We start from the raw sequence: 27,913 nt of genomic DNA on the forward strand, positions 1-27,913 counted from the left end.
AAATACCAGCTTTCAGAGGGCCTCGACCTGCATTACTGATAGGAGCATAAAGTAATTCACTGTTGTAAACTTGAAAATCAATAAGGAATTAGCTTCAAGCATTTGTTCTTCCAAACATTACTGTCTTAACTTATCTTAACTGCAATCAGAATGGTTTAATAATGGACCTCTGCTGTAAAGAGACTTGCAGGTTGTATTCTCACTGGCTATAGCTTAATCCCAGTGCAACTGTAGATCTTGCGGATCTAGAAAGTCGGTGGAAAACACGCTGGGGGCAGTAGAACTGAGAGGAGTGAGTCCGGATGAGGAGCTGGGCATTGTTATGTCCAGCCATTCCATGTTGTCCAGATTGGTATCGGGAAGGTCCAGAGACAGACAAGAATTATTAGTGGTAAACTGTGGGTCAGATGTTTCCATGGGTGAATGGGAGTGATCTAGAATGCTGGAGTGATTAAGCAGATCATTCTGGAGGTCTTCAATCAGAGAAAATGACTCTCTGTCGTCATTACTGCTCGTCAGTTGAGGAATTTCATTACCTGACGGTAAAGTTCCATCCAAGAGGGCTTCAAGTTGGTTTTCCAAACTTATAGACAAGTTGGTGGTTGGCTCTAAGGACAAAGGAGGAGGGGCCATTTGGATTTGTGGCGGTGGGCGGGATATCACGGTATTCACTGGCATTGTGGTGATGTTGGCCGTTACTGGTCTCATTTTAGAAATGGGAGATGGTTCCTCCTTGATTGGAAGGGAAATCTCTGTAATTAAAAAAACCCCACTGTTTAATTCAGAAAAGAGAAAGACACATCCTGAGGCTTACCCGCCCCTTTTTTGCCCACTTTTAGATGCATCCACAGCGAATCCAATGGAGTAAGAGTCATTTTGCTGTTCTGAGAATACAAGCTCTATCAGACAATGCCACTCAATGATTAACAAAGTATCTTACAGTAAGTTCAGAGTTCTGCTTTCAGTAGCACTTCAGCCCATTAGAGTATTGATGGAAAAAAACAAATTGTTTTCTAGATGTTAGCTTTATCTCCTTCATGTTTATCATTCTTCAGACTACTGTACTTATGGAACCGACACATTTCCTCGCTTAGAGGACAGTCCCTCAACTGTCATTTCCATCCCTTCTTAGTGCTGTGTCCACCTTCATGAATTAGAGTCTAGGGGATCAACTGATGTGATTAGGATGCATTTATGTCCAATTCTAGAATCTGAAACCACTGTCAAGAAGTTCCATGTGAGACAGTGGCAGTAACAACAGAAGGAAATAAAGCAATGTAAGTTCCTTATATGACAGTATTACAAAACATTAACTGAACTGCTTGACACCAGAACATTTCCCAGTATCGTAGTGTCGTCTTAGTCTACAAAGCCTAATTGTGGCTGAAAGCCGCCTTCTTTTACTGCAAAGCTGCTTTGTATGTTACTTATTTCATTTCCTTTCTGATAGCTGCCTTATTTTAAGTGACATAGGAAGTTATTTGTTAATGTCTCTATGTAGTTCATACATACTTTTTCCAGCAATGTATCTTTGATGTTTAGAGTCGATAATGCACAGTTACATTTAATGAAATTTTAGTATTAACATGCTTTAACTCTTACCTTATTCTATTTGTGATATAATTTCAATATACATTACATGGACTTGCTCAACTTTTGCCATTTTGATAAAACACGTCTCTGCCAGCCTAAGGTGTTACTTCAATTGCTGGAATGCTGTGCAGATTTCTGCACAGGTCTGCCTGGGCTCACGTACAAGCAGAGACGTTCCACAGCAGGTTAACTATGTGCTCTGGTAAATGTTTTCTTTAACAGGTAATTACTGCAAACTTTGAGAAATAGCAGTTTCATCAGGCTACAGAGCTTCTACCTCCTCTCCCTGGAAGAATTACTTCTTTTCAGTCCTTTGATTATAGCACTGAGTTTTTCAGATCAGGTTTTACATCTGTACATCACACAGATGTCAATGAGCTTACCTCCGCTCTTGATAAGAATATCAAAAAGATCATCCATCTGCTGGCTGTGTGCACTAGCAATCTGTAGTGGATGAGAACAGGGTTATTCTTTTCCATGTAGTAGTTTTTTCTAAGCTGATTGTTCCTAGCTTCTCTCAATAGTACATAAGTACTAACCTATGATCAAGACTAAAATTCTTCATATGAAACTGTCAATCTAGAAAACAGAGAAACACTTTGGAGAGACACCTGTAATCCCTGTGGTCGGTTTCAATACAAAGGAATAGGGAAAAAATCTGAAAAGCAAGACACAGATTTCATTAAGGCAACCTAGAAGAGAGATGCAGAAAACCAGGTATAGGAAGGAGAATTACCAATCCTGTTTTGTACCAGGATAGGTATGTGGGATAACTGCAGGACTTTTTGGGGTATACCCTGAGCTGCTTTCTCTCTCAGAGATATCCTGCAAATAGCCATGCCTTTTGTTAGCTGTGTTGGGGTTTTTTTGCAGTTTGTAGATTCATGTTCTTTTCTCTTTTAAAGAGGGGGGAAGCTTTCATCAACTGGCTGTTTTGTTTGTTTTAAACCGCCATCTCCTGAGTATCTGAACCTTAAGCAAAAGGTAACAAAACCCCCACAACCCATTCTTTCAAAAAGAGTCAAGGAAAAGTGGAGAATGTTATGATGGTCTCAAAACTAAACCCAGTGTTTTCAAACACTGGTTATACTCTGGGGATTGGAAGTAATTTGTCATCAGGAGATCTGGCTCCTAAAGAGAGGCCAGTGGGGAGGCACTGTGCTAACTGGTACTGACAGAGTTGTGTATGAAGACCTGTGTGCCTCGCACATGCATGTCTCACACACGCCAAGAACGTATGAAATGGCATCAGATACCCTTGATTCTGAGGCCTGAGTGTCTGCCACCACAAAACCAGCAACCGATACAAAGTCCTCACAAAGTTTTAACTTTTGGGATAGTTCTGAAATGTATGAGGTTAGGGATGCACAGGAGTTTTGTTTGCAGCTTTCCTCCAACATGAAGGCTATCATGGTAAACTGACACAGCACTCCATAACATCATTCATCAAACTCATGAAATAGACTCTTTTCCAGCAAGCGCCTATGCTCATGTATGTGTATAGATGTTTGTGCAGAGTTTACTCACTTATTTTCAAGTTTACTTGAAAAATACGAATACATTTTCTCTTTTAAGTCTGAAATTTGCATCTCATACGTCCCCAAACAAGTCAGTTGAAGGCTAGTTATTGTTAATAAGCAATAGCAGCACTATCCCAATTAGATAGATAGATACATAACTGACTGCAAGACTTATTTGCATGTCTGTTGCTTTACTGAAAAGGAATCACAGAAGAGGAGGCCTGTAGTTAAACGCAGTTATGAAAGTACTAACAGGGCAGGTTAGAAAATCTTGACGCCAAACAAAAAACTAAAATCAGCAATGAATTTGATAATTCTAAAGGAAAAAAATTAAAGAGGAGAAATAGCTACCTCACGGTGTGATGTCTGGATATTGCGAGTCTGTTTTATGGCCTCTTCATAACGAGGAGGATCTTTTGTCTTGGATACTGTGTTGTTGAAGAGGGACTGTTGAACAATGTAAGGCTGGGCTTGAGATGGAGAGCCAGGCTGTGAGAAATAACAAAAAAACGACTAAACAATATGTTTTAGTGAATTCAAGAGGTATCAAGTTCTGCGGGCTATCCTTTTTTGTTGTGCCAATCTACATATTTACATATAACAGTATCACAGGTAATTGGAAGGATAAAATAAGTTTATTTCTTGGTTCCTCACACATGAATACATACATGCATTATTAAAACCTACAAAACGTTCTTCCTCCTTGAGTGAACTGCAGTATCTACATAGTCACATGTTATTTAAGAATAATAATATAAAAGTGCACTTTATGGAACACTGTTGGGCTAATCTTACCTTATTAGGGGTAGCAGGTCCATTCTGCACAGAGGGAACCTGATTACCACCGGTGTGAATGTTAGAGTTTGATGTTTTATTGATAAAAGGTTGGGAAGGTGTTGTAACTGGTGCAGTCTGATAGGAAAACACTGTATTTGATGTGGTAGGTGGAAAAACCTGTAAAAGATTAATATATTGTCTTAGGTTGTTTTGTTTTGATTTTAATTAATAACATTGGGTAAATGACATTAATAAAGTTTAAGACTTTATTGTTTTTTAAATACTTGCTTGCTTAAATTCACTGTTAAGGGAGTGTTATTTGTACTGATTTTTCCCTCCAGTGGAATCATCTGTAAATCCAGAACAATTACTCTTTGCAATAAACGCTGTGCTATGACGTGCTGTCGTTCATCACCAATACCTAAAAATATTTCCCTGTGATCCACCAAGATGCATGAGAAAGTGCAATATAATTTTTCCAAAATACATTCAGGAGAGTACAGAACAGTTTAATGCATTGCACGTGATTTCCCCACCTAGTGGATAGTCGGTAAAATGAACTTGTTTCTAGCCTGATACAAGCTGGCATATTTATCCACACTTGTCCTACGCCGCCTGTTTTAACACAGAATGGTTTGGTTTGTGCCATATAGTTCTAATTTCTTTTAACTACAGATATCTGAGTAGTGAGGGAGAGGAAAAAGATATAACTGATGTACTTGGGTATCAACTGCAAACTCAGTTCCTGGTATATAACCCTTTTATGTCTTCAACTAATCCACACAGTCACTGCAAATGATTCCAAGCCCTATCCTACTTCTTACATTTTTAAATTAAAGTGAGAGGAAGAGGAGCTATGAATGTATGAGTGCATAAGAGTGTTCTTTTAAATTCAGTATCACTCCCAGATACCTTTATAACAAAGGTGTGACAAATCTTAGATGAGGGGTGGAGATAAAGCTAGGATGAGCTTTGAGGAGTACTGTCTGAACACCAAATTATCGTGTCTGCTGTGAGAGGCCTTAGGACAGGTTTTAGCCCCCTGGATCATCAGTGTGAAAACTGCTGTGCTTTCAGGCTGTCCACTGCTAAGATGAATGGCCATGGAGATGTCTCCTTATTACTGAATGGATTGAAGAACAAGGGCCATGTGGTAGCCAGAATGTGAAGAGACACCTCAAGTGTGAAGGAGAACATGAATGGAATAATCAGCTGGTTTGCAAAGAAACCTGAGCTACTTGAGTAAGTCTGGATGGATTCAAAGGAAACAGGTTTTGGAAAACAACTCTTCATGGAGGTAGTTGCTATTAGGAAGGCCAACTTCAGGAAAAAGTGTTATAAATTAACAAGTAGCATTACTCACTCACAGTACATTAGCTCAGTCTGCCTGCTGAAATATCCATGCCTCATGAAATGCAAAGAGCAGACACGCAGATCTAACACTGCATGCACAGAGACTGTCCTGATCTACTGCATCACATCAGTATTTCACATTCTGATGCAAAAACCAGTGCAATGACACTGTCTAGATGTGTGAGGACAGGCACGCTGTTGAGCTCCAGGACAGCCAGATGCAGACTAAGATCTGCTGGGAACTGCGTGGTCTCCACGACAACTGATCTGAACAGAGGAAAGGACCACAGGGTGCAATTCTTGGTTAACTCCTGCAATCATTTCAAGGGCCTTCTAGACAGCAGAGGAGGCAAAGGGCTGGTCTGGCACAAGTACATGCCTCAGCATGACTGGAAAATTTCTGTGTGGGACCTGGCGAATTAACAAAGTGAGATTAGCGCCTCACCAAATCCCAGAGAACTTGGATGAAATCTGATTTGGACATACGTCAGATTTGACTTCTGTAGGATAACCTAAAGTTCACGAAATGAAATTCACTGAACAGGCTGTCTACTCATTTAGCTGTGTTCCCCTTTATCAGCCAGCTGTTTATAGAATGGTGGGGCAGAACCGTACATCTTTTAAGATAAATTCTTACCTGGAACAAGAGCTTTAGTATAAGCAGAGGACACTGCACAGGTACAAGCCCCAAATCGCATCAGAACACAGGTTTTATGATGCACTTTTAAAATCTCAAATATAAACTTTGGAGGCTGAGCTATTTTGTAACAGTTACATCACACACCGTAAAAACTACCCTCTTCATCTGGAAATTTCAGTTATTTCTGAATTATCCTTTCCTTGGGGCAGGCTGAAAAAACTTGAGTGAAACCTCTTCAGGTGCCAGGAGCCTCAGGGTCGATAGCACTGATAAGGAAGCAGTAAAGGTCCAAACCCAGTCTCTGAGTTTGCCATAGTAGAAGTCAGCCTGGAAGAGGCTCAAAGGAGGAGAAAACCTCATCTTTTGTGATGATGGGCTGGTATCAGTTACCAGATGAACCTGACTGGATTGGCACTCACAGTGGTGCATCCACTGCTGATGGCCATCTGTTTTGGACTGGGAAATTTCAGAGCTGTTTGGGGCAGAGAGGAAGAGAAGGATCTCACTGAATCCTTCCCTGAGATCCTCAGGAAGAGATGTATCATAGGTACGGTGGGGTTTTGACTGGCTGGAATTGCTGTCCGCAGTATCCGAGGCCATAGCTTGCTTTGTAAGGATAATACCAACAAGGAAAACAGGAAAGCTAAAAGGCATTCCTATAAAAGAAGAGATCTCTGAAGCCACAGGTAAAAGTGTTTTCTGAAGAACTGCCTACAAGAATCATCCATCTTGAGCCAGGGGCAAATAAGAGAAGCTGACTGGAATACCTGGGGTACCGCTGGTACCAGCCACGACGAAAAGCATAGCAGGAGTGATGCCATAACAGTACCGTTAAGAAAAAACGTCTTTAGCCTTATGTATTTATTTGCAACTGAAAAATAAAGTCCTGCACGGACTAAAGTTTTTGAAAGAGGAGGAGCGACAAGCCCACTGTATCCCACAGGAAACACAGTACAGGGATGTTTGGCGATCTGATCGTTCATATTTGACGCAGATGACACAGAAAAGATTCTAAAAGCACTGCCTAGAATTAGACTGCACAACTATTTATCTTAATGCTTATTGCTATCCACAAACCTTTCTGATTTGTTGGCTCTGACCAAGTGCGTGCTGCGTAATGGTGTTTTGTTTTGACTGCGGAGTATGCATCTGAGGTCCTGTCTGGACCAGGCCAGAGGAAGAAATAGGAGCAGGTATTTGTGATGGAGTCTGTATTCCAGCTTGTGATTGAGCCTAAAGGACAAAGATAAAATATTTGCATTATTTGTATCTCATGGTAAATTACATCATGTAAAAATCTATTGCACAGATAACGCAGAACAGCAATAGCACGTATGCTAGGAAAGATAAGCGTGAACTGCCTACAGGAGACAAAATGTTTACCTGTTTGGTACTGTTGAGTACCAAGTAAAGGTGGTGTTGATTTCACCAACAGACTTTTAGAAAGATAAAGACAAACTGGAGAGGGTCCAGTGAAGAGCAATGAAAGTACTAAGAGACAGAGAGAGCACGACCAGTAAGAAGGGAGTGTAAGAACTGGGTTTGAGTAACCAGAAAGACAAAACCAATGATGCAACAAAAAGGTTGTTTGTAAAGATCACAGTAGTTTTTAATGGCTACTGAAAGGCAAGAAGCGTGTCTAACCTCAGGAAAGACAATTTTAGCTGATAGTTAGGAAAAGTTTCTGTGGTCAGTGAAGTGAAATACCAGAAAAAGCTGCTTAAGGTTGTTAGAGAATCCTGGCAGGATTTTAGAACAATGCAGACAAAGAAGGGTCTGGGTGCATAGCTACCAGAATCAGCTCTTGCACTGCAGACTGTGGGGTCCATCCCATCAGAACTTTACAGCAGCACTACCTGTGAGGACGTGCATGCTGGTACCAAAGCCTAGGCCCACAACGTGCCACACCAGCCAAGTGCAGACTGGAGTGGAAAGAACACTTTGCTGGCACAGTAACCTTGTGGGTGGTGGGGATTTCACTGAGCTGTGTCCTAGTAATGGCACTAGAAGTATATACCTTATTCTACCTTAGACCAACAGGGTAAACCTTTTCAGCTTGGTCAGATTACTCTTACACCTCTTCATTTATAACCTAGCTTGGTTTATGCTTTTATTTATTCACTGTGATGCTATACCTATAGCCAGCCTAGAAATAACGTGTCACCATGGTTTCTGTTTCTAACTCCACTGAAGTCCTACTAGCCTAGCATTCCCATTTTTAAATATCATGAGCCATCACCACACAAGGAAGCTCAAACACACATTTTGCAAACAGGTACACCTTAAAATAAAGTACTGGGTTTGTAGCTCCCTCTTACTATTTGGAGTTACCAAAATGACAGTATATGCTGCTGTAAATCAAAACCAGCTGTGCATGGAGGCAGTACATGGTAAGACAATTACTTTCCAGGAAAGAGTATCTGGGAACAAAAGTCACAAAGAAAGCAACTACTACAAGAAGTTATAAAGAGACTGGCTCTTAAGTTTGTCTAGTCTTTTTTCCCTAAAGCAGAAACAGGCTACACTTGACTTTTAAGTTAATCTTACAAGCAGGTCATTTACCTGCTTACAGTAAAATTATGCAAATCGTGCCATGCAGTTTATGTGATGAAAAATAAAAGCACCCTTACCTGTAACTTTATATTTCCAACTGGTAGCTGCACTGCAGTGGTAGAATTCGGGCCCTGGATAGAGAGTGGAAGTAGCAGCTGTGCAGTTCCCTGGGTCGTTAACAACGCCTGAGGTTGGGCAACAACTGCAGTTTGTGGCTGCCTCTGCGGATTAACATAAAACTGAGAAATGGCGTTCTGAGGTTCAGCTTTGGCCACAGGTATCTCCTGCTTGATAACAACCGCCTTTTTGGCAACTGGATTCTGGCCACCTGTATAAACCGACTGTCCTAAAGAATGACCAGCTACAGGTACAGACTGACCGGTACTAGAGCAGTCAGTAAGAGCAGTTTCATCTTTGACAGCAGCACTGAATTGCTTCTGTTCCAAAGCAGGTGAGTTACCAGAAGTCTGAGACTGCTGCTGTTGTCCCTGCTTTTCAACCTCAAGTTGCATTTTCAGTACTTCCACAAGTTTTTGCTCTTGTTCCAGTTTCCTTTTGAGCTCTTCAATCTGCTTTTCTTTCTCTTGAAGCTTGCGGTCCTTTTCTGCTACATCAAACTCCATGGCTGAGATGCTCCCACTGCTGCGGTTCTGATGATCATCGCTCGTATTTGCTCTCAGTGGTGAAGTACTTAAGAACTGGGACGGTGACATCATCGTCATCATTTCTGTGAAGGTATCTGCCATACTGGTATCATCTGTGCTCAGACTAGACTGTTCTGAGGGCGAGGGAGAGATGGGCAAAGGAGAGCTGATGTTTTCAGTATTCACTACTTTGCAGACAGGGCCAGTAGCTGTTTTTTCTGGAGGAAAGCTGGGTATTGTATTAGCCACTGGTTTATTTAGTGTTGCAACAGGGAATGCTGCAGTCGCTTCCCCAGTGTTTCCTGGGGCCCCAGTAGGACTGGTTACTGTAACAGAACTACTGGTGGCAACTCCGTTGTTATTAAGATCTTGATAAGGTTTTAGACGTTCAATAAGATCTGTTTTTGTTCCAGACACTGGTAAGCCCCTCAATTTCAACTCCATTTTGAGCTCTGCTACCTGAAATTAAGCACAATAGTTAAGAAAAAGATTAGAACTTATGTATATACATTCTGCCTTCTTACATCTTAGTAAGAAAAAAATATTCTTCGCATATTTGGTCATGATTACACCTCTGAGTTCTGACAGCGTTCAGCACCTTTACACGACCTGCTACCTTCGCTGTTTAAGAGGCCAAAACTGAAGCAGCGTTCAGTTGCTGTACAATGAACAGCAGCAAAGTTATGCTGGTTTTTCACAAATATTCAAAATGGGAAAATGAATGTACAGCTCCAACTGTGGACTAAAAACTTCTGAAGTAAACCTGCAGACAATGGCAGCAGTGCAGATAAAAGGACAGAACGCTGGCATCTGAACGCCTTCGTTACGCCAAAGACACACAGACACAATTCTGAGGTCAGGTGGATGATTCCATAGACCCATCACACACAAAAGGCACTCTCTCTCCAATTAGCAGCTGAACTGTTACAGCTACGTGCCACCCGCATTTCTTACAGAAACATTAGAAGCAATCAAAATGAATTTAATTTCTGATAGAAACACGGTCTCCATGTTCCAGTAAGCTTACAGACAAAGCAAAGTGCAAATGTCTCGAGTGTAAATTATTTCTGCACTTCAAAACATCAACTAAAAAAGAACAGTCACAATGAATGGCTTCTGTTTGTGATGTACCTACACTGTGTCCAGCAATAGAGCGTTTGGCCTGTCTGTATGTTAGAACCACCTCTACAAGAATAACAGCTAGTGACCTCGGTGATATTTCAGTACTTTGCCAATCGAGAATATTAAATTATAGGTCTTTGTCATTTGGAAATGATCCAAAGACACAGCAATCCATTTGCACAACATCTCTAAGAACCACAGCAATGTTATGTTAAATTACTGTCTACATAGCAACAGTTCTAAGCCGTTTCCTCCGGCCTGGTATCCTCTACGCTTGCTTCAGAGTGCATTCCAATTTCTCTGTTTTTCGGCAACGCATCTCTGAATTCTTAATCAGAACTGATTTAGATGATTCAGTGTTAAAGCCAGCACCAGCAGGTCTGCAAGCAGGGCTTATGGTACTGTAACCACATTTGCAGGAATACCAGTAAACTATGCAAAAACAGTTAAGTGAACAGCTTTAATCACTGCAAAGCACAAATTCCGATACTAACTTAAATATCTTAAAAAGTTAATAAAGTTTCAAAAGCTTATTTCAATCACTGTTGTTTGAGTTTTATATTATAGACCTGTTTCATATTAACAGACTGGCTTTAACTGACGACGTTACATTACTGTCTTGAGAATCTGATCTTCCCAAACTGCTTTTTTTACCCCTTCAAGTCTAAAACCACCCTCACTCCCATCCCTCAGAAACCCCCAGCCTTGCTAAAGGGAGGGAGCTACGAATGAAGTGCCCAGCTGATGTCCCTGCTCCTCCGCTCAGGGCTGGCAAATTTGTGTGGTTGCTACTGAAAGGATCTGAATCTAAACCTCCACAGGCTGCTTCGGGTTCGTTAGGTTCCTCACAGTATTAATTCCTGTTCATGCGTATCTGAAGGAAGAAAAGCCTATGTGATGCCTTAATTTTACAGTTTAAACAGAGCACGCACCGTTATTTATAACTTCAAGAAGTTTTAATGAAATTTAGTGTTCATTTTCAGATGATGTGTTGAACTCTGCTAAGACCTCTTGTTTTCTATTCTCTCTTATTAGTGTTATTTCTGTGTCAGCTTTATAGCAGTGACTTCTCTGAATATATTATTATTAGGGCATCTTTTAATTTATACTGCTTAACGAAACCTCTTCACTGATACACTTCATACTGTTCTAGTGTTCAATCTGCCCGGGCTAAAACTTGACACGAAATGCACCTCATGATTTACCCACGGTATCCAATTATGTACCCATACAATTGGTCTGAAATTTTTCTTCCTCTTCTAATTCTTTGGGAAAGAAATGTAGTTCATGGAACAGATGCACGTGAGGAGGTTAAAGCAGAACAAATATTTAAATCCAGAAGAGTTGTGTATGAAAACTCTTGACAACCTTATCCTAAACAGTTAAGAGTTTTCTTTGGTAAATGATATTGGGACTTACTCTTGACAGTAGCAGTTTGCAAGTTAGGAGCTATAGTGGTGCACAGGAACAGACAAAGCCCTCCTGTGTTTTACCTTCAAGTCATCCAAGCTTGGAGGCAGAGGTCCCGGTTTCCGGCTTGGCACGTTGCTGTTCTGTCTGGGCGAGCTGGCAGCGGATGCTGGGGTGCTGTTGGTCAACGTACTCAGTGGCGCGTTCCCGTTGTTACTCTGTTTGTCATTCAGTGGCCTTCGAGCGAAAAGAAAAAGGGGGACAATAAAGTCAATGCTAAATATATGATGTTTTCAATCACGAAGCTGTGATTCTGAATCTAGTGTCTGTCAAGTTAATGAAGAAATTAATTTTTGTTACAAATACGTATTTGACGTAAGACACGACGTTAAATATTTCTGGTACAACAGCACAGAGAAGAAAACGTAATGGAGAGTAGCGTGTTGCTTTCTTTTTTCCTCTTAAGTGTACTAATTTATGCTTCATACTTTTTGTTGCCATGGCATCCCTGAAGGATCCTATGGACTGCAGAATCAGTTTATGCAAATTAATCATCAGCTAAGGCAATTAGTTACTCTTTTGTTTGACACCAATTGAAAAAACCTCCTAATACTGAACTGTATCAACCCTACACACTCGTCCGCTGTTCATGTGTAATGAGGACTGATGTGAAGGCAGTTTACTCTGAAGATGATGCATTTTTATCAGCTCTTCTCCTAAGAAGAATGTCATACAAGGACCTCAAAATAACTGTAAATAATTGAAAAATGCCATCATTTACACTAGATCAAATAAGTCAGCTCTTTTATTTTGTTCAACTGATTTATGAAGAAACATTTCTGAAATGTCATTAAATGGAACAGAAGAAGCGTGGGTAAGCAGGCAGAAAAATCCCCAGTCCAAATGTTAGGATACATGGTAATTATAAATATAACCACAGATGGTATCTTTAACTTTCCTAGCCTCACTTGCCGAGGAAAAATAACTCCGTGAAAACTCATTTAAAAAGAAAGCTGAAAGTCATTTGAATTTAGGGTTGTGTGACTGTGGCACGTTACACTGTAAGCGCTCCTAGGAAAAGATGATAGATAAGGCTATAAATACAAATTTTACCTAATTTAAAATGACCATTTCTTCTTCTTTGTAAAGGGTCTGTGAAAGTGATGTAAAAAGACAGTAAAACCACAACAATAGCACACGTGCTTACAAAAGTCATTGTCTGTAAGATTGTCTTCTGCTCTGCCCGTTTCACATTTGAGTGAAAATGGTGTCAAAAATTTCTTGCTTTTCTGCAAGTACTTTTGAGCTTCAAACATGCATCTGGTGGGAAAAAATCACAGAATGTAGGAGCTGGAAGGGACCTGGGAAGCTGATCCAGTGCAAGCCCTGCCAGAGCAGGATCACCAGAGCAGTCACACAGGAACACGGCCAGGGCTTTGGGTGTCTGCACAGAAGGAGACTCCACAACCTCTCTGGGCAGCCTGGGCCATGCTCTGCCACCCTCACCCTGACAAAGTTTGTCCTCATCTTCAGCTTGAACCTCCTGTGCTCCAGCTTGGGACCACTGCCCCTTGTCCTGGCATTGGACATCCCAGAGCAGAGCCTGGCTCCTTCCTCCTGACACTCGCACTTTCCAAATGGATCCCCAGGAATGAGGGCACCCCTCAGTCTCCTCTGCTCCAAGCTCAAGAGCCCCAGCTCCCTCATAAGGGATGATCTGACAGGTTCTGTTTCCATGTCACACAGAAATAACTAGGACCACTTAAGGGCTTATCAGGAGTATTTTAACAAGAGAACCACCTCATCACCTTCTTGTTAAGTGAGGCAAACAATACCCGCAATGATGCTCATCGCCATTCAAGTTTTCTTGGGTTCCAACCATCTCCTAACATTTGCACAACACAAAGTCTGTAACTCGTGCACACATCTTGTCTTTAAAAGAACACAAAGAATGCTTCACATACTTCAGTGGTGCAGGTAGAATTGTCTGGTAGTTGTAGTGTTGTTGCTGTTGGCTCAGGATCTGCAGCTGCAAAAACAGCTGCTGCTGCTGGAGCAGACGAGCGTAGTTGGAGTCCATCTGCGGCTCATTTTTCTCACCTTTCTGATCAGGTGGAATATATTGATGATACTTCAATTTTTTCACCCTTGGCTTAGGTTCTTTACATTTCTTGCTCCGATGCTTATCACTGGGGTTCTTAGGGTGGCTTTGCTGTTTGTGGATGGGAAAGATTGAAACGACTATAACAGACATCTCATTGACAAGCAGGGTTATGCATGTACAAAGATAAAGCATACAAGAGCACATTTACTGCAAAGAGCTGCTGAATACAGTTATTCCTCAAACCTGCCCAAAAGGATTGCTGCACCCTGGCTGTAAATCAGAAGTACTAACAGGTCTGGATTAAAAGCATGGACAGACAGTCCTGTAAATCACAGGATTACTCTTCTGAAACACGCAGCAGTGTCCTTTTAGCAAGACCTGCACATGTGGTAGAACTCTCTTCCTTTACAAGCTCTTTGAAATTATTTTGAGAGAAAAGTTGAAGGCAGTTACCCAGCCATACAGAAGGTTAGAAAGGAGAAATCCTGTGTTGATCCATGCACATTTATTACAACTTATTATGCCTGTTTTGGGGCATATCTGAATTTGTCATTGAGGTACTGTATTAAGTGCACTGGCAGTCCAGTGATTTCACTGGATAGAGCCAAATCTGTACTAGAAATGGACTGCTGGAGGTTGTCCTTGTAAATTTAACTGAGAATTAAGTTCAGGTAGTTGGGTAGAAGTCCACATACATAGAATCATTACACAGCTGAAGACCTTTGGCAAAGTTGCTGAAATGAAATATTTCCGACATGCTCCAACACAACCCTCTCTGTAATTGAATTTGAAGAAGAATTTCCATGCTGCTGGCTAGGACAGTGCAGAAGAGAGCATCGAGCCTGTTCTCTGATACTCAAATATGAGGATGCAGTGGCTTCTCTCGCACACTGCGTTCTGCTTATACGAATGAGCTAAGGAGAGGGTCGCAGGAGAGCAGCGATGCTGTTCGCCAGTCTGGGTATTGGCCGACTGTGCGGCTGCCTGTTCTATCGAATGATTCTCCATCAAAACTAGATCAGAAAACATTAATTTCACCAACAGGAAGTAGAAACTCAATACTGCAAAAAAATCTATTGTCCTTATTTCTTAAAACCTTCCATAGCAATGTAGTGCATAGTTCTGCTTGGAAACTTTTGACAACTGTCCTGTAAGGAGCTCTTGAAATAATGAGCCAGTCCCTGCAAGTGTTCATGGCTGATCTTAGCGTACAAAAGCTTTCAGTCAACAACCTGGGATGTTCTCCTGAACGCTACTAGTTGTTAGTTATAGCCACCATAACGTTATTAATGTATTTGTTCATTAAACAGAGCACTGGAAGTCATTACGGATACCCACCTTCACTAACATTGGCCCGGGCTTTGCGGCAGATGCCGTGTTTGTGGTCAGGGTGGCTGTGGCAGTAGAACGTGTGACGTGCTGCTCAATGGTAGAGGGGGTTTTAAGGAATTCAGGAACTGGAGAGGTTAAAGGTGGATACTAGTATTAAAAAAATACAAGGAAAAAGAGAAACATTAAAAACCATCTGAATAGCAGAAAGTGTTCTAGAAAGGCACATTTTGGCACACTTCAAATACAGCAAATAAAGCAAAACTGTTTTCTTACCTTGACTTCTTACTTTGCATGTTAACAACTGCACGTAAAGGTACCTAAAACCTGCTTTTACTAATACAGGATGCACTTCTAGTTTTGCCAAAGCAAAACAGTAACTGATTTTAACTTCAATTTTGGTGGTAAGTGTAATAAGTATTTTTTCCCAACATTAACATTTTTCTTAATTACCACTGTTGCTTTTTCTACAGGTCAAAAAGAGCAGTAACCAAAAAGGATTTATAACAACAGAAAAGCCAAGCCCTTAGCAAGGGCTTTGTTTTCATAACCTTGACACTGTTGTTTCAATGCGCAGAGTTCTTTTCTCCTTTTAACATACGTGAAAACAAATAAATATCATCAAAACATTTCCTTTTTGTAAAAATTACTACCTTTTTTTTTTAAATAATATAAAAAGAGCTGAAAGGACCTTCAGAAATAACCTCGTCCACACAAGCCAGGAGTGTTCCATGTAAACTGCTCCTAACAGTGTTTGTCTCTGGTTGGTAGCCCAGAATCCAGTTAACTCACTGATGCCAGTTCTTAACTTTATAATTGCAAAATGCTTCTAGAGCTGACACCTCTCGTGACAGCATAAGGATAAAAAAGAAATCTTCTGTTCAACGTAGTCAGAATTACAGGAAAAGTTTATGTCAAATCGGTTTCTTTTCTTGTTAGCGTTACCAAGCTTTCATGTATGAAAAAGCATTACAGATTTCAAGAATATAACTATTTTTTTCTTTTAGATGCAACTTAGTACAGAAAAAATAGTTCAAACAAAATTTTGTTAAGTATAAATAAAAAGAGACAAAGGTTAAAAGTAATTAAGGGAAGAATTAAATGCACTGTTAGCAATTGCCAGCAGAGATACCACTATTTGTTGTTACGTGCTTGAATCAACATTGAACTGTGACCCCGGGAGCACTGCACACCACTGACCCAGCCTGCTGAAGGCACAGCAGACACTGCTTGATGACTGCAGAACAGAGGCCTTCCCTGCTGGCTGCCTGTGAAGTCAGACCTCAGTACACGAGGAGACCCTTCCCACCCCTCTGGCACTGTCAGAAAAGCCGCTCTTTTGCGAAGGTCAGACATCAACACAGGCAAACGAACTTCTTGTTTCAGGATGGTCACACAGCAGCAGAGCAGACTTATTTGGAGGAAACAGCTTCCTACAGTATCTTCATGGCAGCCGTGGCCCTGACTGTGCTGGGAGATGAATTTCTTGTGTATCTGCCTGCCAGCACAATCACATTACTGTGCAGCTGGAACCTCATGGAGTTTGTTCCCTTGTTACTAACACCACACAGGTACTTTCTTCTACAAACTTACTAAACGCTGTGTAGGCTTTAGACTTTATTACTGGGTTGTTTTTTTTTCCTGGCACCACTCCACCTACCAGAAAATTCCCAAAAGTTTTCCTACATAATAACCAGACTTCACTGACATGAACTGTAGCGTATCAGTATTTTCTGTGCTGAAATGGTTTTCTCATTTAAAACCTATTTCCTTCCATACTGAGTATCTCCTGATGGGATACAGACTCTGTACATAAACAGATCTCAGCCCTTCTTTGTCTAGCTGCACAAACGAATTTTTAGTCTTTTCTCATAAAATAAATTTTTCATTCTCTGGTCATTCTTTCCTATTTGTGCTACAGTTTTCATGAGTCTTCCTTGGCTATAAGTAACTGGGAGTGTGTAGGATATTCCATACGAGGTGTCGCTGGATCTTTCCAGTGGCATTAACACCTCTACTGGAATCACCTCTTTGGACATACCCGCCGTTTCTTCAGAGGAAGCAGGCAGCAGTCCTGACCACTGCACTGACTGTCTTCCACCTCAGTTCTCTTCACTCAGTCTCCAGGTTTCATTTCTTTTTCATGGGAAGGACAGATGATGTGTGTTTTTCTTTTTAACGATTCCATTCTCGTAGAATCACAGACTGGTTTGGCTTGGAATGGACCTTAAAGCTCCCCCAGTCCAACCCCTGCCATGGGCAGGGACACCTCCACCAGCCCAGGCTGCCCAAAGCCCCGTCCAACCTGGCCTTGAACACTTCCAGGGAGGAGACATCCACAGCTTCCCTGGGCAACCTGTGCCAGTGCCTCACCACCCTCACGGTAAAGAATTTCTTCCTAATATCCAGTCTAAATCTCCTCTCTTCCAGTTTAAAACCATTCCCCCTTGTTCTATCACTACCTGCCATTGTAAAAAGTCCCTCCCCAGTTTTCCTGTAGGACCCCTTCAGGAACTGGAAGGCTGCAATAAGGTTCCCCCAGATCCTTCTCTTCTCCAGGCTGAACAGCCCCAACTCTCTCAGCTGGTCCTCATAGGGAAGATGCTCCAGCCCCTGATCATCTTCGAGGCCTCCTCTGGACCCGCTCCAACAGCTCCATGTCCTTCCTATGTTGGGGACCCCAGAACTGGATGCAGTGCTCCAGGGGGGGGTCTCACCAGAGCAGAGCAGAGGGGCAGAATCCCCTCCTGGCCCTGCTGGCTGCACTTCTTGTGATTCTATTGGAATTCCATTTCTGTTACTCCTAAAAGCCAAATCAGGCAGCTCCTTCAGCATAATGTGTGTCCAGCTCTGTGCTGGTGATGCCTTCCAGCCTTTGCTATGTGACCCATTCTTATGTCAGGGTTGTAAACAGTACCACCAAACCAGAATGTCCCCCGTGCCTGCAGAGCACTGTTACCAACCTCTTTCAACCCAATACTTCACTCTTTCTGTCTTATCTCTGCTAATCTCCATCTTCTCCACATTTGCTAGTGTTTAATATCATACAGTATTAAATCCAGACAGATGAAGTCGGTTGTACTGCCATTAAGAAAGGAATTAGATACGTAGTGCAATATTGCTTTTATAAAATCCCATCCATTTCCCTTATACTCCTCTCAGTAAATATCCTTTTGCTTCAGAATACCTTCTAAAACCTTGCGTTCTGATTAAGTCAGATGGGTACTTCTCCCCAGTTCATTTCTTCATGTGCTCTGCTATTCTTCCATGAGCTTGTACCACAAAGGACTTAAATCAGTTTGCTAAAAAAACTTGGTACACATTTTGCTACTTTATTTCCTGTTCCTTTGTATTTCTGGGATCACAATTATCAAGCTGGCTCATCTCATTTAAACGATGCTTTTACCTTGAGAGGTTGGACTGGATGATCCTTGTGGTCCCTTCCAACCAGGGATTCTGTGACTCTATGAGGCTGACAGTCTGCATGCACTCAGCAGTCTGACTTGTGCTCACAATTAAATTGGAATAACTTCCCCTTCTATCTCTGTGTTCCTTTTACACATTTTGCTGTGTCTGCAACCATCAGCTGCCAGTTGCTGCTAGCTTGCTGTAACCTGTATAACAACCTGTATATAACATCTATAAAATGAGGTTATATACTACAACAAAACCTGTATAGTGGTTTTGATCCTTCTGTAGGTGCAGCCACCCAGGAGACATCCCTAAAACATTCCTGGTACTGCGTTACTGAATTGCGAGATGCAGTACTGCCGTGCCTAGTCACTGAAACACTGTACACACGCCTGAACTGGTGGTGTGTCAGTTCACAGCAGCAGGCTAAAGATATAACTGTGTCTATTTTTATACGCAGCTTTCAAAGTGTTTGCTCTGGAAAGCATCCGGTATCCACACAGTATCTGTTATTTGCTGGACTAGTGTAAGAACTGGCAGGGTCTTTAGAGGGACTTGCCCTCTAACCACAAAGGGTTCTGGATGCTGTGTTCTAACACACCGCATGCCTGCTGCTGGCAAGTTTAAAAGGTGTATTCCAATTACAGCAGGAACATTGTAAAAATCTGTGTTTGAATCAAAGTGCATGTGCAGTATGACCATAAAGCACAGGAGAATTCGAATGGTCTCATGATTTTCACTGGTTCTTTAATTTTCTTTTCCTGAAGTCCCATCTAGAAAGCATTTTAAATGTTTAATACTTCAGCTTATTCATGACATCATTTTTTACCATTCATCATTCTGATACTTCTTGAACCCATATAACTGCAACCCTTTATGGGCTATGAAAGCACCTCCACGACAGCACAAACAAACTCTTCAAAATGGAAAAGTTAGTAACTTTCAATCAAACAAAACCCCCCCACCTCTTTAGTTCATATTGCTTGAAAACCATGGTGTTTAACCATGTCCTTACTGCCTTACATCAGTTGTTGAAAGGATTAATGGCTACAGGAAACACAAAGCTTTTTACAGACTTTCCAGTTCTACTTGCAAGTGTTAGATGAGGCAACGAACCAAGCATATGATTTACTTGATAAATTTTTCAATTCAAAAAAGTAAATGAACAGGTCTTAATTAGTTCATAATGTACAGAAAATTTCCTTTGAAGAGCTCTTAGGTTTCCAGTTACAAATAATACGGTTTCTGCACCTTTTCTTCTAAGTGCAAACAGACACCTAACAGGTCAACAAGCTGTGGTTGAAGAAAAGAGTCATCATACTCTGCCCATCAAGTGAAACACTTCAGCTGTTTGGAGTTTAACTGCTTAATTTGGTCTGTTCAGAGTGGTGTGGTTACCAGATGCAATTACAGCAGGTAAAAGCTGGTTTTAGGTCATCAGGCAACGAAAGCTGAAGGTTCTCAGAGTTACGCTGCATCCTCTGAGGCCTGGGAACGTGTGGAGCCTTGGAAAGAACTCAGGCTGCACTCCTCTGTTTTCACAACGTTCTCTGTTTTATGTTGTAATAAAATGTAACATTTGTCAGAGGAAATGAAAAGAATGAAGCAGCAATTTCCCAGACACATCTTCTCTAGAGACATGCTGTGCTGTTGTTCTTCATTCCAAAAGGAACAACCAGGTAAGCGTCTGTTTTCTTGTACAGAAGAGCAGCTTCACACTTCACATCTGCGCACAGAAGCAGCTGTAACCCGTTATGAAGCAAAGGACTGAATTTCTGTCTGAAGAGCTTTTTCAATCAAGTTCAAGTGCTCTGTTATTTTGTTGCTGGAATCACGTATTTATCTTATGCTTCCTACTAGAAAAGCTTTTGGCATGCATTGCTTTCTATTTAACTCTCCATTAGGAACCTAACTCGTCACTTAGGAATCTAATTTCATGTGATTTGTTTTCAATTTATTCACCACAAATCACATTCTCTCAACATGAAACCCAATCCACAGCTTTGTATGTTAGGGAACAATGAAATAAAATGGATGAGCCATGCTTTGTGTCCAGCACTGTTTTTGAATATGACCTCCAGAATCTACTGTAGTAAAAAAAAACAGACGAGGAGAATAATTCCATATCCTGAGCTACTCAGTGGTGAAGTACCCATGGTCATTAAGACAATAACATCTTTGGAGCACAAACAACACTTATCTCATATTTAACTGTTTGATTTTACATGACTGTGTACCGTAAGAACTCAATGCTCAGTCCGGTCTTATCTTCTGTTTGTGTCTTTGCAGCACAGTTCCCTGTGTGGAGCCCTGGCTTTGCTACCAATCCTCTGAGAGTTTAAATACACAAACAAAGGCATTTTCCAAAAGAATGCTTAATAAAAAGATAAGCATGAAAATAATTTGAACTACAAAGTTGTGTGTCTTTTTCTCCTTTGTGCAGTGGAGAAAGCGATGAAGGAACACTTTTAGGAAGAAAAAAATCTGCTCTGGATTACATTTGGCCAACATTAACCTGAAGAATACTACAGGTTTGTAGTAGTACCATTAACATGGAGGTCAACATTTTGATACACTCTGAAATTCTTTCAGAATGAAGTATTTTAATGTTTGTGTTGTACAGGCTACAACAATGTGGTTTAACCACATACAGACTTGTGTGAAATGAAACAAGTTAAAGTCCTAAAGCTTTTGGATTTCCATCAGATTTAGACTTTTCACTTCAGGAATACTGCTCAAATTAATAATTAATTAATAAATCAATAAAAATTAGTAAAATTAGATTAATTTCAGCTAAGTAAAAAAACCAACCTGACAGATTTTCCATGTTTCGTTATCCAAGCGTGGCACGTTGACACCAAGACCACAAAGCTGAGTGCAGTATTACTGAACGGATCTCATCTGTAACTCACTTCATAAACATGTGTAAGTGTAATGAAAACCAAAGTCTTTCCACTAAATAATTTACTGAAGTATAAACACGCACGGACAGGATGCTAAAATGCATCAATCTGAAGCATACATTATTTTTCTGTGATAACAGAGCTGCTTTCATTTATGTACAACAGGAAAATGCCTTTACTGGGAGAAACAGCAGCTCAGGATCAAGGTGATCCGGCTCTGGCAGGAGCTGGACTGGGGGAGCTTTCCAGGTCCCTTCCAACTCCTCATATTCTGGGATTCTGTGTGTGACTTTTTCTCAGCAGACACACACAGATTTGATTCAACAACTGATTCCACATTGATCAATGGCAAAATTTCTGTTATTCTTCATTTCAACACATAAAAACGTGTTCCTCTTGGCAACAGACACACAATTTGTCATTCACTTGTCAGTCTCAACTGCACAAGCTGTTAATGAGGGGAAACGAATGCTGTCAAATCTGACCAGTTTGGAGTCTGCCGACCGTTCAAGCCAGTTGCCATCAGACAACATATGACAGCTTTGCTTGCCCCTGCCTCCCCTGGAGCCTTTACGTGGGTCTCTTTCTCTAGCCAGAGATAAAGCTCCATGAGAGCTGCAGAAATCTAGTTAAAAAGCAAAGCCATCTCCTCTTAACTTGGCTCGAGGGAGTGAGTTTAACATTATTAGCTGAGTAAGTAACGTAGTAACCTTTCAAAGAAATACGTCTATCTCATTAATGAATAATCTTAAATATTAACTCAAAGGTGAAGATAAAGACCTGGGAGGCAAGTGCTGTACACGATACCCTAGAAAGCACTCAGACAACTGTACGCTTATGCATATAACCCTGTGTAGCTAACAGAAGAGAAAAGAAACTGATTTGTAGCACGCGATGTCTGTTTCATTACTGTTTCGGCAAATTATTTTACACCAGCACTTTTATAATGTGTTTAAAGATGGGGTAGGTGATGTTACTGTCCATTTTGAATAACGAGATTAAATCGTTGTAAGAAGAGTTCTGTTTCAAAACTCACTTTTGCAGCTCTTGTGAAAGCAGCAGTGAGTTTTCATTCAGGTGCTCTGTTCTTTAAATCCTCACACATGTAAACGCTCTACTATAAAGACAACATTTTGTCCACCATGGCAGACTTGGTTACTTTCCTTTATTTGTAAGTAACCCAAGAAAATACTAAAAACCTCATAGAAAACCCAACATAAAGGTTGTTTTAATTTCTTACACAGCACACTACTTAGAGAGTATTTTAAAACTGTAGGCGAGAACATTTAAATTATGTGGGGAACCTTATTTTTTACTGAACTTTTCTGGAGATGATGGAACTGACGTCAGCTGTTGTGGTTTCAGCTCGGTTTAATTCTAAATGAGTTCAAGACCTTGCCCAGAATAAAGACAGACATTAAGTAATCAATAGCAGCTGGAGTGAACCATGGATGTGACCTTTTGAACAACCTCTGGGAAAGCTGCAGATCTTCTATCAGCCATAATGAATGTCAGTGAATTTACAGCTTTACTACAGTCTATGGGAACTTCATCCCTGCCAACAGCTAAGAAGGGCTCTGCTCCGTACACTCCCAAACAGGACACAGAGGCCCAGACAACGCCTTTGCATCAGCAAATGTATTCGTTCCATGTGAAACTACACCTTGTTTCTATAGTGCCAGCCCAAAAAACCATAGTGGGAAGATTTCGTTTCAACATTTAAAACCCGTACCTGTGCTGATATGGTGGCATTTGGTGTTACTGGGGATGGCGAGTCGGTTGGCTTTGGCTCACCAGGGGAAGCTGCTGAGCCCTGTGATTCTTGGCTGGCTGGCTGGTCTGGTGATAAAGCGTCACTGCTGTCTTCATCAAAGGAGTAATCGTCCAAAGCTTGCGGATAGTTCTCTTGTCCAACTGCTAGAATGGTTACGAAGAGACAAGCAAACCCATTTCTATTTTAGTTACACAATCAAATTTAATTTAGACATTAGTGGCAGAATTATCTAATTGCTGGAAAATGATCAGTTTCCAGCACAGTCTAAACTCGGTGTACATAAGTATTTGTTTTGTTTTGAATCTGATGGCAGCCACATGCAACCATACTCAAGGAACTGATAACACTAAGTGCATAGCAGTAGTTGTTTTAATAGGAGATTAAAAGGTATGTTCAACATGTGGTGTCCACAGACACACCTATGGTGGAGTAAGGGCCACATGTTTGATTATTTTGTAATATTTTCTGCTAAGAAACAAGTCTTTTCAAAGACAGCATTATACTCCAGCTACAGAATTCTAACTTAGTTTTGAATAAAGATAGGGTAACTTGAAATGATGACAGCGTTTAGGACTCAGAAGGTGAAAGAATAAGTAGCAATAAACTTAAGAGTATGTTCTCGTCTAGTGAACTTTACCCTCAAGAGTTAAGTCATTATTTCCCATGCCATTTATTAATGCCATGCAGATAACAGACAGCAGCTGTGGGACTTCTACTTGCCTATAATGGCTTCCTTAACGCTGGAGTCTACGGGAAGAATGTTTTTTTCTACCAGTTCCATGGGGCCAGGCCTCTGAGCAATCTTCTCATTGAGATCATCTGCCAACCGAGCTCGCTTCAGCTTCATCTGAGTGGCTTGTAGTGAAGGCTCTGCAAAGGTCTCTGAAAAGACAGATTGAAAGATTCTGTTCCATCTTTCCTCCAATTTAATGGCAAACACCACTGTCTTGTCTTTGCAATAAACATCCTGCTTCTGTCGAAAGTGGGCAAGTAAATTCTCAAATTAATAAACAACAATAAGATTATGTGAGTAGATGTTGTTCATCCCCATTATCATGTTTATACATATATATAAGCTCTTTTTTAATAGCAGTAATACTTTTGGTAAAACGTTTGTATAACGTCCAACAATAAAGCAAGGAATATAAAATAACAAATGCTAATTATAATCCGAAGACAGCATTTGCTGCTCTAACGGTTTACCAGTGTGACCTATGGTAAAGGTTTAATTAATCCAGTGATTTTTGGATTCTCTCTTGACAAACATCTGTAGAAGTTTTCCTTTAAAAACAGCTTCCAGCACAATTTTGAGTGTTCAAAATTGTATCTCAATGAAAACATGGAGACAGTCTGTCAACATGGACGTGATTTATCAATATGGAGACTCATATTGGGATTTAGTATCCAAATGCATGTTCTGAAAACTAATGGCTATTAAACTGACTTGGACTGTGGTTATTTGGTAATCTCTGTATGTGGTACATGAAACACAGTGAGACAGCCCCGTTCATCAAAAGACTGTTGCTTCAAGTGACCTGAGCAACGAGGAAGATGACAAGGCAGGGTAAAAGTCAAGTTTATCCAAGATTGTTTGGGGTGGTGGGGGAAAGGCACAAAGCTGTCAGTTATTTCAGGGTACAAGTAGAAACAGAAGCAATATATACACTACACGTACATATACTCTGGTGTAATTACCAGTAGAGAATAAAAGCAATGTGTAATTGCAACAACTACACAGTTGAGACTACTCTCACTGCCATAGACAGATCTATTATTATAGAGATTTGGAATACAGATTACTGCAGACACTGTAGAAACAGAGCACATAAACTTTTAGATAATCCAGATCGAAGCCTAATTCAGTTACAAAACCGAGTGGGTAACAGAAGTTCCTGCTAAGAGCAGCCCAAAAGCTACAGCCAGCCGAGTACGTACGTACCTTCGAGGATGTGCATTCTGACCAGCTCAGACCGGTCCGGTCTGCTGCGAATCTTGTGCTTCAAAAAATTTTCAGTCTGTAAAGAAGTGAGGAAAGAACATGAACGACTGTTTACTGGGAAAATCAAAGTAGTTTGGTAAATCACTGATGTCCAGGGAATATTTGCAGCTGCGTTCACGTTGGTGGGCATTGCTGTTGGAAGACGGGTAGTAGAGAGGAGTTTGGTTTCTTTTGGTTTTTCTCTCAGTTAAGCAGTGCTAATGAATTTCTGTGTTCCCCAAACAAGTTGGGAATTTTTCTGGATTTGATCCCACACCACCACACAAAATCACAGCAGTACAGATTTACTCCAGAAACACCACACACGCATGGTTTACCCAGGCATCTTGTCCTTACCAGGAGGTAGCTGTGTGACCCTGAGTTAACCCCCACCTCAATCTGTGAAGGATTACCACAGCTCCTCTCAGATGTGACACCAGTATTTCATTGTAATGGAATCTTCCAAGATCAAAGCACAAGTTGTTACTGGAATGGTAGCAATTTTTTCATGTAATCGGAGAATTTAGGACCACATTCTAAATTCTCCATTTTCAGATAGCAATGACAAGTTCACACAAAGGAGCTTACCCTGGCTCGCTCCAGGCTCTTTATCTGCTCATGGAATGCAGCTGGACTTTTCAAAGCTGTGAAGGGAGAGCAAGAGTTAAATTACAGGAAGTGATTTCCAAAAGAAATGGCTGTAGGGGTGTTTAACACCATCTGAGAGTTGTGTTTGCATCTGACCAGGCCTACATTTGACTTGTGCTAGGTCCATTCACTTACATTTCAGAGGGATAAGCAATGCTCCTATACAGGATACTTGATTTTAACAGATACTGCCATGCAACAATTAACTTTTTAATCCATCTCAACGGGATTGCTGAAAGGAAGTGCAGTGGCAGCAGGCCTGATCCATTCTGTTTGCCACACTTTTGGCAAGACAAAATCTTTTAACACTTCTTGACAGTGCAGAAGTTTTTTTCCCAGGTTTCTCTCAAAAGCAAACAGATCGTTCTGTTCCTGCAGACAATCAACACCACAGACCTGGGAAGGTAAAGGTGCTCAAACAGGGATCTGAAGTCTGCTGCATTCTCAGAAACCCCTGAGAAGAGATCAGCACCGCGAGATGTGCTTTCAGTCCAGGCTCCACCAGCGCACACTGGGCTATTTGTAATAACTCCAAATAATCTGGGTATGTTTTTTTGATGGCTGGTTTTTTGTGGGATTTTTTGGGGGTGGTTTTTTGTTTGTTTTTTTTTTAAAGAAAAATCACTTTTCACAATTGAATCTCTTGACAACTTGGTCCTGTTATCTCGAGCCCAGTCTCATCCTACGCTGCCTGCTTGCGGAGTCTCGATGCTTTCAGTGCACCCCTCATTCTGAGGCCAGGGCAATCTCCCCAGCGAGTCAGAAGACGTTATACTAAACAATTAGCAGAGGTCTTGGGAGCCTCACAACACCTCTAAGGAGAGTTAACTGCAGTGCAACTCTAAACCACTAAACAGCCACATTCAGGAGGACCCTTCTTGTGAATCCTGCGTTGATTTTAGGTATTGTAGCGCTGCCCAAACAACATCATCTCTGACAGACCAAGATCAACAAAGGAGAAATGGACTCTGGCAACAAAGTGTGATTGCATGAAGCACGCCAATTACTTTCAAAATAAAAAGTGCTTTGTGTTCAAACAAACGTAACCAATATCCAAATTTACAAACATTTGCTTGTCAAAGCAGTATGATGTGCAAGTAAATTCCAGTGCTAGAACAGAGTTGGAGATTAAAATGGTTTAGTGCAGAACTGACAACTTCTTGCACAGCTGTCAAGGATGGCAGGCAGCCAGGCCAGAGTCAGGAGCTCAGCATTACAGACTCCTGAGACCATAAATTCATCTCCGCTGTATTTATAAACTCAGTGACGCTGCGGCCTTGGTGAGACACTTCACGCTAAGGTGATCAGCAGCATCTTAACTGTTCCAAAGACAGCATCTGAAGGCATGCATTGGATTTTTACCACTATATCATCTTTGCTTTGGAAGAAAACGCAAAACTCACAGCAGTTTGGGCAGTTTGCCAGATGTGCCACACTGATGGGAACTTCTGGCAACTGCAAAATAATATTGTAAAACCAAAACCATTTTCTTAAAAAAACACAGACGGATTTCCCATTTTCTTGGAAGCGCATCCACACTCAGAAAGGCCCAGGCACAGAAGCGTCTGCACTAGGCCGTACGATCCAGCGCACGATGCCCAGCCTCAACCGCTGCCTCACGCCCAGTAACGTCAACGTCTCCGCCACCACCACGCGAGGTTTCACGCAGAACACTGCGGGTGCCTGGTGGTGCATGGGTCACAGCTTCTGTGTCCTTGGGTTGTCTTTGGCACCCCTTGCCATCTCTGTAAAGACTGCTGGCTTTGCTATCAATGGCCACTCATTTATATAATGTCATTTATTTCAGTAAGGTTATTCATAATTTAAAGAAAGAAAATAAAAGGACAATCAGACTGCATCTGCAAATCCTCACATTTTCATCACAGTGGCTACTTTCACCTGAAAATTAAGTAGGCATGATGAATTTACTTCATGCTCATTTAAATTACCAAAAGGATCCCAGGAGTCTTTTCAAATTACAAAGTTACTTTTAACGATTCTTACAGAAATGCTTATCTCCATTATTTTATCTATTCTGTTCATAATTAATACAGACTGGTAATACAAGTTACTAGAAATAACATCAGTCTTACGTGGCATGATGCCCTGGTCCACCAGCTGTTCCCGCGTCCGCCTTTGCTGCAGCCTCAGTTG

At 41.2% G+C, this 27,913-nt stretch overlaps 1 protein-coding gene across 2 annotated transcripts; it reads right to left on the reverse strand.

Moving 5' to 3' along the window:
• MKL2 (MKL/myocardin-like 2) lies at positions 1–27,913 on the reverse strand. Of its 2 annotated transcripts, XM_010189296.1 has the most exons (14): positions 27,853–27,910; positions 25,700–25,755; positions 25,073–25,148; positions 23,854–24,015; positions 23,092–23,276; positions 15,055–15,195; positions 13,577–13,824; positions 11,696–11,849; positions 8,514–9,539; positions 6,961–7,116; positions 3,909–4,067; positions 3,465–3,602; positions 1,977–2,037; positions 1–752 (listed from the first exon to the last, which is right to left on the reverse strand). In XM_010189296.1, the coding sequence occupies exons 1-14, from the start codon at positions 27,857–27,859 to the stop codon at positions 214–216; spliced, it is 3,108 nt and encodes a 1,035-aa protein (XP_010187598.1). In that variant the 5' UTR covers positions 27,860–27,910; the 3' UTR covers positions 1–213. The 2 variants fall into 2 exon arrangements, with proteins under 2 accessions (XP_010187598.1, XP_010187599.1); XM_010189297.1 differs by lacking the exon at positions 6,961–7,116 and having other exon boundaries at positions 27,853–27,913.

This window comes from Mesitornis unicolor, unplaced genomic scaffold, assembly GCF_000695765.1.
Source record: "Mesitornis unicolor isolate BGI_N332 unplaced genomic scaffold, ASM69576v1 scaffold30097, whole genome shotgun sequence".
Taxonomy (NCBI): Eukaryota; Metazoa; Chordata; class Aves; order Mesitornithiformes; family Mesitornithidae; genus Mesitornis; species Mesitornis unicolor.